Source organism: Ahaetulla prasina, chromosome 1 (genome assembly GCF_028640845.1).
Source record: "Ahaetulla prasina isolate Xishuangbanna chromosome 1, ASM2864084v1, whole genome shotgun sequence".
Lineage (NCBI taxonomy): Eukaryota > Metazoa > Chordata > Lepidosauria > Squamata > Colubridae > Ahaetulla > Ahaetulla prasina.
Window position 1 is genome coordinate 207,959,320 of NC_080539.1, and position 13,583 is coordinate 207,972,902.

Sequence of the window (13,583 nt, forward strand, 5' to 3'; positions counted from 1 at the left end):
GCATTTTTTTAAATGTCTTGGTTGAAAACTTTCTGGTATCACTCAGGGAATATTATGAGCTACCCGCTGAAGACAAAGCAATTCCTTAAAAAGAAAAGAAAAGCTAAAAAGTTGATAAGTATGATTAGTTATATAGTCAGATATGAAAAGGGATAATGTCCTGGTGAACGTCATATGTTTAGAAGTATCTCCCATGTATTTTAGGAAAGACCGTGTCAGTTGAAAGTGGGACGATCATAGTACAGACTGCATGTTGTCTGGAGTTATGAAATGCTGACTGAATGTAGGAAGAGGGTGTTACAAAGCAGTAGCAAGAACTAAAGGGAGATAAGAGTCATGAATTTGAGGTGGGCAGCTGTATAAATCCAATAATTGCATAAATAAAATCCTGAACCACATTTGCTTCCATTATTTATTCTAGTGGTACAGTGTAACTCATCTAGCCATTAAAAAAAAGAGTACAGTGGATTTAAACTGCAATTTTCAATTCAAGCAATTGAATTTTCAAGCAATCTCTTGCAGGGTGATAGCCCTTACTATTACCTTTTTTTTTAAAACAGTGAACTGCCTTAAATGAGCTTGAGAGCTATCCTAAATGTTCAGTATGATGAATGGCTGGAGATTATGACCTAATTCAGATACTTAGCTGTTCCTAGCCTACTTATTGTCCCATAATTTTTAAGCAACATCAACACTGGGAATTCCTAATGCTGGAAAAAAACCAAGGAGACAAGTACACATCTTGTTTTAGTAATATTATTCTCATCCTTCTGTAACTTTTACTAATTAATCAACAAAGCCAAGGATCGCCAACATGATCGCCAACGTCCAATGACGGATATGGCACAAGAAGAAGAAGAAGAAGAAGAAAAACCAAGGAAAATGCCCAGAGCAAGTAAAAACAAATGAAACTAAGTGCTTGGGGTACTGCCAAGTATTTCATAACTAAAGGACTTCTTTCAATCCAAACAACCATGTTGTTATCATAAAGCAATGAGCAGTGGCTGTGATGCCTCAGACAACAAAGCTTTGATGTTACTGTAGGAGTGAACCGCAAGACAAAATTCACCAGTCAATTCCGCTGCATAAACTGTGTTGAAGAGAATGCAAAAACTGCATAAAAATGTAACAGTATAACTACTCTCAGTAATCCAATGCCAGCCCTGCTCTTTGAAATCTCAACTCCAGATGTTAAACATGAATAAATAGTTCGCCTACTGAATTTTCAACTTATACTATATGACTCTCTGGCCATCTTTCAAAAACTCTTTTTGCTGGTATAAATTGCCTGACTTGAGCATGTAAAAACTGTCCTATGTTTTAATAGATCAAAGTCTTTTCAAATGGCTTTCAGTTATTTGAACAAGTCTTTCCTTCCTGGCCTCAGGATCCAGGAAGAATATACCTAAAAAGATATTTTTACTATTAGAAGTAATTATAGAAGAAATGATTCTAAGAGTATGTATTTGATGTGCCTGGAGCATAATTAATCCAAATAATACAGTTAAAGTGAGATCTTCTAATAATACAGGGGAGCAATACAATCCAGCAAGCAGACCGAAACAATTATGCAAAAATTGCAGAGGTCTTCCAAAAAATTGTGAATGGTTCATCAAATATCAAAAATAAAAATAAAAATGAGTCACTAATACAGCAGAAGTATTGGTACAGTACAGAATTAGTAAAAATATGGTTACGTGTGTTGATTAAAACTAAGCCAACATAATTTGCAATCTGCCAAGCCAAACATATTCCACAATGGTCTCCCAGGTATTGGCTACTCCCCTGGCTTTGCTGTCTCAAGTGCAAAATGAAAACAACAAAAATTCTCACAAGCCCCTGTTTATATAGTATTATACCATGCTGATAAGCCATATTCATCTTATGCATGCTCAGGATAAAAGGTTGAACAACAGCATGAGATCAGGGGAAGAAGAAATTTTATCCAAACCCTGGTGAAACCAGGACCATTCAGATAAATTATATGCTGTTACAATTGGTTTATAACTCAATCTAGTTACTGTGATTTTATAACCCATTATTTAAGGCATAGCATTATATATGAAACCCAGCCCACTGAAGCTTAGTAAACAATGGTTTGTCGTATGTCCATCAACATAAGGCCTGCTAAACTGAAGCTTTCTCCCAACATCTATGTAGAAGTTTCCAGTGAGTCAAAATCAAGAAATGAAAAGCCTCTCAACATGCTACCAAACACCAATTTATCAAATTTTAAAACACCACTGCTAAACATAGAAACTGGTGCAGTTCCTTTCCAGTGGCCTTGTATTTTCAGAGAAAAAACAACAACCCTTCATTGAACATATTTGATTTTGACAAAGTGGCTTTACACAAAATCCTAAAGAAATTTTAACTCTAAAATTAGTCAATCAGGCAACCCTTTCATAATATAGCAGAAAAGCTACTACTAACCATAAAAACCTCACCTAAAGCTGACTCAGCTGTTAAAGTTAATCATAAACTTGTTGTCCAAAATATAATGCAGACTTCACCTTTCCCTAGATAAATTATGCTACAGAATTACCAGAATCCATAAATACAAGTTTCCTGCATTTCCTCCCCTTCTTCTGCAGTTGTGAAGATTTCACCTATTTCCCAGGATTTTTCAAAGATAGTAAAAGAACTGAGAATGCTTCAGCTATTATTTACATAAATTCCTAGAATATTCTATTCCATACAACTAAAGCCCAGTTCAAATCAAATTTATTAGATAACATTTAAAATTACAGTTAGCAGTGCTATAACTATGTATACAAACTACAAGTAGGATTAAATTTATTACACAGAACTCTGACACTTTACAGGACTAAAACCTAAAAGGAATTTTAATGTAAATAAAATCCTGTTTGAACAACATTAAATCAGAAGTGCACATCATGAGATGGATCCAAATTAGCACTTCCCACACATATCACTTAAATGAAGTTTCCAGGAAAAGATTCTTTGTGTTTGCAATGGCTTTCATATAATCTAGGTCTATGCTAATGCAGGATGGAGGTTCCCGGAGAAGTTAATACCCAAACAACTAAGATGTTGTGGAATTCCATTAAATTCCTTTTACTGTTAGGCCCTGGAAAATTGTTTCATGGAATTTGCTCAGAGCTGTTATGGTACAAGTTGTTTTATGAGCTTTCCTTTTTATTAATCTTATTAATCTTAAGTTTGTTGCATTGTTTTACAATATGTTCATGCATACTTTATGTCATGATTGAGTATGGTGTAGTGGTTAAATATTCAGGCTAGAAACCAGAAAACTAAGTTCTAGTCCTGTCTTAAACATCAGCCAACTGGGCGACTTTGGGCCAGTTACTTGTCAGAATATTCATGACTGGGAAGACATGGTAACAAGGTCAGCCAAGAATAGGTATAGCAACTAAGTCAGCCAACTGGGAGCTGAGACAGACTGGAGCCAGGGCATGTCTTAGTCTGCAGCTTCTGATTCTGTGCAGAGAAACAAAACTGAAACCAGTGTATGTGTGTGAACTTGTCTGCTGATCTGAGCTGAAATGAAACTGTTCTCTGCTGTTGGTATTGTGTGTGTGTGTGTGTGTGTGTGTGTGTGTGTGTAGGTCTTGGCATATTCGGGTCTTTTCCTGTGTAAGGTTGACAGTATCTTGGCAACGTTTCGATGAGGTCTCACTCATCATCTTCAGGCTGGTGCTTTCGGCTTCGTGCTTCTGTGAGCAAAGCTTTGCTCACAGAAGCGCAGCACCAGCCTGAACATGATGAGTGAGACCTCATCAAAACGTCGCCAAGATACTCTCAACCTTACACAGGAAAAGACCCGAATATGCCAAGACCTATATACCTATACCCGTGAAAACCTACGAAAACACACACACACACACATTCCTTCTTGTATATAAGGAAGTTAATGAATCTTGCTAAATCAATTTATCTGTGTGTGCTTCTGGATTTGATTTTTGCAACAAACTCTGACATTTAGCCCTAGAGAGAGGAAAGGGCAAACTGTTTCTGAAATCTTCCCTCAAAAATTGCAGGGACTTAACCATGTGCAGTCATCAAGAATAAAAAAGAAAAGAAAAGAAAAAGAAAAAATTTTTATGGTATATTTTAAAACATGCACTATTGAGATCTTCAGTTTTATGCTAGCAGGCTGTCTCCATTATTAAAGGAATACTATTGATGTCAATTGTATTTAAATTAGTTACCAAAAATATCATTTTTTTATTTTACTAAAAAGCTTTATTGGGGTAGCTCTATTTCTTTCTCTTAACAGTTACTGCTTCGTATTGTCGTATTTAAAGATAAAAGGCGTTGTTACATTTATCTTTTTTTAAAGGTTTCATTTTATTTATTTCTGGTGTGATGTCTCTCAAGATGGAAGAATGGCTGATTTCACTTGTTGCATCCCTTGATGTTATAGGCCAAAGAAATGCTGCTATAGGAATTAATGTTTTATTAATTCAACTGCCAGTCTGGCAGCCCAGGTTTGGGGAATCTTATTTCTCTTATATACACTGGGTTTAGGATGAAATGCCAGGTGAGGTGGCTTCTTGAAAGCAATGATGGGAGCAGGCAATATGAAGGTCCAACTAATATTTCTATATTACTGGCTCAGTCATGCCTCTACACTAGCTGTTACAAAACTAAGATTATTCCGTAATGTAAACTAACGATCAACACTGTATATACAGTCCCATATTTTCCAATTAAATCATGGACCATTAAGTGCAGGTATTAATAATAAACCCTTAAAAGATGTCCCTGTGAAATACATGTAATATCATATAAAAGTGTGCATAAAATAATGTGAAAGAATAAAACAGCAAGGTCTCTTATAATATAAATTAACCTCAGAGTAAAAAAATAATATCTTTATCTTACTCAAAAAAAAAAAGCTAAAAGAAGATCAGGACCATTTTCTTTCTTTTGTTCTTTTCCTTTGAACACAAGTTCAAATTTACACAGAGAAAATTTGTATAAGTTTTCATACTAGGATAGACAAAGGAACCAGAACAAGATCCCAAACCCCAGGCCTTAGACTTGCCAAAATTGTTACCCACAACAAACAGAATTAAATCTGATTTACTATAATTTATAGAATAAGCAGGCATTATACCAAGTTTGTAAATCTATTAAACGAAATGGAAATATATGGGCCTATTCTAAGAGTCAGGGTGGATAAAATTGATGATTTTTTTTAAAAAAATAAGATTTTTAAAATTTTTATTATATTTATTTTAATAAAATGCTTTTGGAGTAAAAATCTATCAATATAGTTTTCTATTTAAGATACATTAATAATTTAGTTTATTCAGCATGAAATGGAGCTTAGTTATGTAGCATGAAGCTGTATATTCTGCAATATTTACATTTTTTGGTAACTCATTCAATGATTCCAAGCTCTGCAAGCTGAGATAATATGCACTCTAAATAGGAAACCTTCATTTTGTTTGCAAATAATAATATTAAAAAATTTAACTATCAGCAAGAATGAGTCCTTATATTTAAAGAGCACCTGTCATTTAAGATCCATCATGATAGCTAGCGCCTGTTAATGGGCATCCACTCACCTGCAACCCGCCATGTCCCTCACCTTCTTGTGTCACTGCCGCATCACCAGCCGTCCCAGTAAAGTGAATGGGACTGTCGGTGAATCAACAGTGGGCCAGAGGAGGAGCTGCTGCGGGACAGAGATGACACTTGCTCCTTAAAAATTATGATTTAAATCGAGTTGATTTAAATCAAGCCTTTTGACTTTTATCATGATTTAAATTGCGATTTAAATCGACTTGATTTTAATCAAATCCACCCTGCTTAAGAGTACAATCCTATATATGTTCATTCATGTGAAAGTTCATTGAATTACAGATATGTGAAAACAGGATTACAACAGCAGGAACTGTATGTATCGAACAAGGCCAAAGATAACTTTTGGGTGGGAAACAAATAAGGTATAACACTGTATTCAATGGTCAGTATAAGTGCATTAAAACACACAAAAAGTAACTTTCCTAATACACATTTAACAAGAATGTTACAATTGTAATAGAGACATAATTAAAGCATCTTAAAAGAATTCAAGATAAATAAAGCCCAATCTAAGGCTATAATGTTTATTTTTCTATTTTTGATGTTTTTATAAGGAGCAAAAATACATAAATGAGTAGTATATTATCCAGAGAATGTTAGTATTGGAATATACATAAATATACAGGTAGTCCTTAACTTACAACTACCACTGAACCCAAAATTTCTGTTGCTAAGTAAGATGTTTGTTCAGTAAATTATGCCCGTTTTACAAACTTTCTTGTCACACTTGGTAAGTGAATAAATGCAGTTAAGTTAGTAACATGGTTGTTAAGTGAATTTGGCTTCCCCATTGACTTTGCTTGTCAGAAAGCCAGTCACATGATCTTGGGACACTGCAACCATTATAAATATGAAAGTGTTGCCAAACATCTGAATTTTGAACACATGACCATGGGGATGTTGCAACGGTCATGTGAAAAATGGTCGTAAGTCACTTTTTCCATGCCATTGTAACTTCAAATGGTCACTATACAAAGCATTACAAGTCGAGGACTACCTGTATACATAATTTTATAATGTAAACCAATGATAATCTACTGAGAAGATAAACCCACTGTATTTAATAGTGTTCAGATTAGGGTGGAATCCATTACTGGTTTATAATCTTGAATATAGTAATTGTGATTCACCTCAAAAAGGAATACAGCCTTAATTGACTTTAATGAGATATATTATACTGTAATAATGCTCTCACTAGGTTTATTATACAGTTGCAGTTGTATTTTAAACAATTTAATGATGCACTGTGATGCTTTGTAAGATTTTTTTTCCAAAAAATTTTTTCGGAAAAATGAAACAAGGATTTTCATATAGCTATAAATAAATATTTATTTAATTATATAACATTCCAGATCATCGAATACTCATATTTCTAGATGTTTTATATATATTGTAGTTATGCTGCCAGGAGTTCTTGGGTAGTCAGCAATAAAACTAGTTTGATAAATAAAACAAGAAACAATCAGAATAGAGCAAAAGCAATTACCGTATATACTCGAGTATAAGCCGAGTTTTTCAGCACGTTTTTTGTGCTGAAAAACGTCCCCTCGGCTTATACTCGGGTCTATACGGCTTATACTCGAGTTTTTTTTTTTTTTAAGCCCCTCGGCTTATACTCGAGTATATACGGCTTATACTCGAGTTTTTTGTTTTTTTCACATTTTACGGACGGCGCTGGGAAGCCCTGCGGTGCAGTGAGAGGCGGGCGGGGGCCGCCAGCCTTCTCAGCTGAGGGAGGGAGGGTTTCCCCAACCGGTAGGTGCCTCATTTCCCACCCTCGGCTTATACTCGAGTCCCCAGTTTACCCCAGTTTTTGGGGTAAAATTGGGGACCTCGGCTTATACTCGGATCGGCTTATATTCGAGTATATACGGTAGCTATTTAATAGTTAGGGGACAAACTACAGTACTCAATGTTTAGGAGGCCAAATGCTATAGCAACCAACATGATGTCACCTCACTACTGGATGGAGACAGAAATTTCCAGCCATCATTTTCTATAGTTTTATGGATTTTTCAATGATTTTTTAAAAAAAGTCTTTAAAGGTTTGGCTAAGTTATGTGGTCATTTACACACTTGTCTTTTTCCATTTCCTGCTGCAAATAATAAGACATTCTGCTCTTTTGATTTGGAAACACAATTTCTGAGGCCAAACAAAGTGCATTCAAGGGCTAGATATTTTATTTGTTTGTTTGTTTATATGCTACCCATCTCACAGAAATGTGAATCTGAGCAATGTACAATATATAGATATGGCCCATAATGGGGATGCTGGTCTTTACAGCTTTTACCAAAGGATTGGCTTGTGCTTTTTAGATTATTTTAAACCCTTTCACAATACAACATTTCTACAATAATCACCACGGAATCCCTATGTTTAGAGGTATCATGTCAAAAATTAGGGAGAAAATATTGACCAGTTTACCTCAGTGAATCTGGCTGCCAAAATTAAACAACAACAACCGCAAGAAAAAGCAAAAATGTTACCCTGGAGTGAAACAGCAAAACCTTCAGAATTTTTTTTTTTTTTACTAGACATGCCTTTGTTAGAACAAGCCAAAAGGTCACAAACAGCATGCAAGCTTTTGAGCTCTCTAGACTCCATTGGGATTGGGAAAGAAGCAAAGACATTCCAACATGACCAGTGAAATTGATTGGACAGCTCATCTCAGAGCACCTCTGAACTACCAGTGAAGGCACTGGTTAATTGCTTCATTTATAATTATATTTCTATCACCAGGAACAAGAGCAGGGCCAGACATTTTCTGCTTCTGGAGGAAAAAGCTGATCCCTTCCTTTGACGCCACTTTACTTAAATAAGCCAACTGGATCTGTGACAAGAGTCATCTCATCATTAGGCTCAGTAAGATTACCACAGAAATGGTAGCTAGCAACATTTCTCTCTCAGGGCCCTTACTATTTATTCAGATATAAAAGGGGGGGGGGTATTTTTTTGGTCAGTACCAAAGGGTCACCTTCTAGATCTTCTAGATTATGTAAATGGGGACCGTGCTTTCCTATATCTTAGGGAGCAGAATATTTCGGCTCAGTTCCTTTAAGAGATGAACATTCAAGACTGGCAATATGACAGTATCCTAAGGTGGTGATAGGCTAACTTAAAACAACCTGGGAAAGGTTTTTTTAGTGGACTGAGCTTAGTTCCCTAATACATTTATTACTTCTTCTGGTATGCTACCAGAATAAAGGTATAATAATACTTAATAAAAGATAAAAATAAAAATAAAACAGAAGCAGTATGCTCCATCCCATAATTGGGCAGACCAGGTTGCCCTGACCAAAAAACCACTTAATCTTTCCTCTGGTATAGCTGACAAAGGGAGGAGAGCCCGTGGCTTAGAGGTTAATACCACTACCTAATATGCAAGTTTGAATCTGGGTTCGAATCCCAGAAGGGTATGACTAATTGATGAGAACTAAATAGCTTGAAATTGATCTATACTAGTCTCCCTTTATTTCTTTGTCAGTAAAACATAAATTCAACACTTAATAAAAGACCAGCTACATAGTAGTTCACTGGGTTGTCTGAACCCAGCCGTTTGTAGTTTAGTGCTTGATGAGCCAGACTAATTTTTCTTGACTCTGTGAATCACAGCTTAATATGTGTGAACCTAGCACTTATTTCTGGTATCAATGCATGTTTGGACAGAGGCCCAGTTATTGAGAGGTGATAAAATTTTGATTTTATCTATCAAAGAAAATCCCAAGAAAGTCCAGTTGCCTTTTGGGGGGAAAAAGTAAGTTTGGGACAACCATGGCTTTGGATGATTGGGAGCAGGGGTGAAATCCAGCAGGTTCTGACAGGTTCTGGAGAACCTGTAGCGGAAATTTTGAGTAGTTCGGAGAACTGGCAAATACCACCTCTGGCTGGCCCCAGAGTGGGGTGGGAATGGAGATTTTGTAATATCCTTCCCATAGGAGTGGGGTGAGAATGGAGATTTTGCAATATCCTTCCCACAGGAGTGGGGTGGGAATGGAGATTTTGCAATATCCTTCCCCTGCCATGCCCACCAAAACACACCCACCAAGCCACGGCCACAGAACCAGTAGTAAAAATATTTGAATTTCACCACTGATTGAGAGTCTCCATAGATAGGGATTGCATTCATGGGTCATGTATCTCAGTGTTTTCATTTTTAATGTTCAACAGTATTTTATGAAAATATATAAAACAAAGATAAATCCCCTAGGATCAGTAAGATTTAAATATAATATTGCACTTAGGACTTTTCCCCACTTCTATCTAGTAATGGCAGAAACATGACTGGTAACGTATTTTTTTTCTGCCATATCTCTATGAGGATGCCTACATCCCATTCCCAACCCTTGAGTAAGTTCTTCAGCTGGATAAACAGTAGCTTCTTGTTATTCTGTCAAGGTCCTACGCTTTATCACTTACTGCCTTGGAGAGAAGTCAGGTGACTGCATGAGTTGAAGCACAGGCAGGATAGGACTCAGCAATGGAAACAATCATTCTTGGGCGGCTGCTGCTGTTTTTTTTTTCCCCCTGACTCAGAGACTGTACTTCAGGGGTCCTCAAACTTGGCAGCTTTAAGACTTGTGGACTTTTAACTCCCAGAATTCTCCAGCCAGCATAGCTGGCTGGAGAATTCTGGGAGTTAAAGTCCACAAGTCTTAAAGCTGCCAAGTTTGAAGACCTCTGCTATACTTGGACTCACAATCAGGAAAAACTCTTAGAAATGCAGCTCTAGGCTAAAAGTTACTCCTAGGATACTTTGGGGGGGGGGGATATTGGACAGCAAATCGTATTGTATGACCATACTAGCAAATGTAGTCATTGCACACAGAAACATAATTACACTCAAAATATCACTCGGAGTTAAAAGTCTCCACTTCAAACACTGAACTAGAAAGAAAGTTCTATTCACATTGAAAGAATACTCCAAGTAATTATTGGAAACAGAAGCCTAAAGTAAATCTCATTTATTCCTGGGGCATCCTCTTCCCCACTTCCCCATCACTTTGAACCTTTTGCCACCTTAATCAAAATGAAACACAGTCAAATATGGTAAATTAGAATTTACTGGATGAGACTGCTTTTAGTGAAAACAATGTTCAGTGAGACACGAGCTTTATAAACTGAAAGAGGTTTTTTATATATGTGTGCAGAGTTTACATGATTCCTGTCAAAGGTTCAGAAGTTCAAAGAAGCATTGCTCAAAAACAGTTCTATTCATGGAGTATTATTTGTATTTTCAAAGGCCTTTTTTATTTTTCCTTGTTTAGGAGCTTATTGCTTTTTTGGCTTATACAGAAGCACAAAATGTATTATTATTTCATCAAACCAATATAAGTAATTGCAATACTGTCCTAACCTCAGATACACACATTCTTGTTTTTTTTTTCAAAACTAACCATTTGATACTTTAGGGTTTGTTGTCACATCTCAAAGCATACAGTAAATTGTATACAAATTATTATGAATATAAAGTGCTTTTGAGTGTAAGTCCTAAAGGCAGTAGAGCAAAACATTAGCCTCTCTATTTTTCTTCTACGTGTTTTACAGCATCCAATCATTCTTCACCTAAGCACAGATATCTTTCCCAACTACAAAGACTATTTGTTCTGCAGACTGGATAAGAAGACTTCAATCTACAAAGAAGAGTATTTGGATTTTATCAAATCCTCTTATTTGTGCTTCTCCGGTTAAGGGAAGGGAAGCCTGCATCCCCATACCATTTACCTGGGAGCAAATTCGGTGGGATTGAAATCGGTGGGATTACAGTACTTTACCCTCCCTCCCAGACAGAGGAGTGCTCATCCTTTAAGGCTGAAATACGTTCTGCTCAAAATAAGTTCTGCTCAAAATGTAGGCAAGGATCTTAATGAAACGTATTAATCCGGTTTGACAAGGAGGGTGCTTGGTCTCAGGGAAATACAGGTAGTCCTTGACTTACAACAGTTCATTTAGTGACTATTCAAAATTACAGGCATTGAGAAAAAAAGTGACTTATGATCATTTTTCACACTTATGACAGTGGCAGCATCCCCATGGTCATGTGATTTACATTCGGATGCTTGACAATGGACTCACATTTACGACCGTTGCAGCATCCATGAGTCATGTGATCCTCTTTTGTGCCCTTCTGAAAAGGAAAGTCCATGGGGTAGCCCCCCATGTGATTCATGTAAGCAGCAAATGTGGCGAGAAAAATCGTAACACTGGAGCAAATTCACTTTAACCAATTTCTCTCTCTACAACATAAATTTTGGGTCCATTGGGAGTCGTAATGGCAAATGGTAAATAAAAAAATCTAATAAGCCCACTTGCCGTTTAGAGACCCTTGCTAACCTAAATCGCCCGGCAATTCCTTTCAAAGGTGGCTCCTCTCCAAGCGCAGCCGCAATCAAAAGAGGGACCGAAGCGGACCCAGTTCAGTTCCCTTGAAGAACTTTCCTGGGATTTCGCCCAAAAAAGTTTCCTAGCGCCCACCATCTATATAATACCATACTAAAAAGAACGAGCTCTGGGAACCGGCGGAGATTATTATTATTATTATTATTTTAGCGTTTGCAGCGGCGCTTTGGGGGAAGGACTCGCCTGGCAAGAAAAGAGACTTACGAAGAACGGTCGGGGGCGAAGAAATCCACCGCGAAACCGAAGTAACTGCCGTCGGATCCCGAGTATACAACCGGGCTCTCCGCGTCCAGGTTGAAGGCGTACCCCGGCGCTACCAGGCGCCCGGCGAAGAACAACAGATAGAGATAACCAATAACCATGGTGAGCCCAGGAATGCCCTGCTGATGCCTTAGGGAGAGGGTGTGTGTGTCTGAGTGAGTGTGGGAGAGAGTGAATGAGTTTGTGTGTGTGTGAGAGAGAGAGAGAGAAAGAGAGAGAGAGAGGCGGATCTTCCCGGATTTCTGATTGCCCGCCGGCCCCCCTCCGTCTATCCGATGCCCAGCAGCGGAGGAGAAAGCGGCCGTGGCAACACCGAGCAGAGGCGGCGGAGGGAAGCAAGAAAAAAAACCAAAAACCACCCGACGTCCTCTGACGGATTGCAAAATACTCCCAGCCAGCCGGGCTTAAGCACTTCCTTTTTTGTTTTCTTCCCTGTTTTTTTCCCCCGGACGGGTACGACCGAGGACGTGGGCGGAGAAATCAGCCGCCGCCGCCGCCGCCGCCAGCCCTATAGCGCGGTCGATCCGCCCCTTTCGGGTTTTTTTTTCCCCAGAGAGGAGGAGGAGGAGAGCGAAAAAAAGAAAGCGAAGGAATGAAAAGCGGGCTCTGAGGCTGGCGAAAGAGGACGGGCGCGCGCTGGTGCCGGAGGGCTGGAGGCGGGGGGAAGGGAGGGGTGGGGAGAGCCGCCTGGGGTCACCCTGAGGTGCTTTTTTTAATATAATAAATAATATACATTCCGGGAATAGGCGGTCCTTGCACTAGGCTTTGACATTAGGAGGCTCGAGGAAGTCTCCAGGATGGCTGGGCCGAGAGCTGCGCGCTTTTAAACAATGCTATTAATAGGATACATAATAATTCGGAGGGTTGGGGGTGGACGGAGCGTTTGCAGGACCTGGGAATTTGGAAGAACAAGATTCTGAGCGCGATCTAGGCATGCGCGGAGCAACCAGACGGCTGCCCGTCTGGAAAGCGGACATGCCGAATGGATTCGGCTCTTGAGGGTCCCAGGTTGGTTGGAATGGATATTTGGGGGGCGGGGGGAGGGGCGACGCTGGGCGCTCGATCCTCAGCCCGCCCACCGACGGGGAGAGTTCGTGGACGTCTCAACGTCCTTCGAAGTGCGCTGGAGACGATGAGTCTCCAGGGGTTTGCTTTATTTCTCCAACCCTGCCCTTTTATTGCGACCACTACGTGAGCAAAGGCATAACGCGGGAAGGCGAATTGCAAAAATTCGCAAGGAAATATAAAGGTCGCCTCTGCTTTCCTATCCTTCACCGTGGTGAGTTCCTTCCACTATGTTTTATCAATAGGGGCAGTATTTGCTATTATGGGCGGACTGACCCACTGA

At 38.7% G+C, this 13,583-nt stretch overlaps 1 protein-coding gene across 1 annotated transcript in view; it reads right to left on the reverse strand.

Annotated features, from left to right (window-relative positions):
* The window catches only part of ITGAV (integrin subunit alpha V), a 95,460-nt gene extending 82,724 nt beyond the window's left edge, over positions 1–12,736 (reverse strand). The window contains exon 1 of the mRNA XM_058189166.1: positions 12,179–12,736. Coding sequence (XP_058045149.1) covers positions 12,179–12,336 — 158 coding nt within the window. The 5' untranslated portion in view covers positions 12,337–12,736. The remainder of the gene's footprint in view (positions 1–12,178) is intronic.
* Positions 12,737–13,583: the final 847 nt, after the last annotated feature.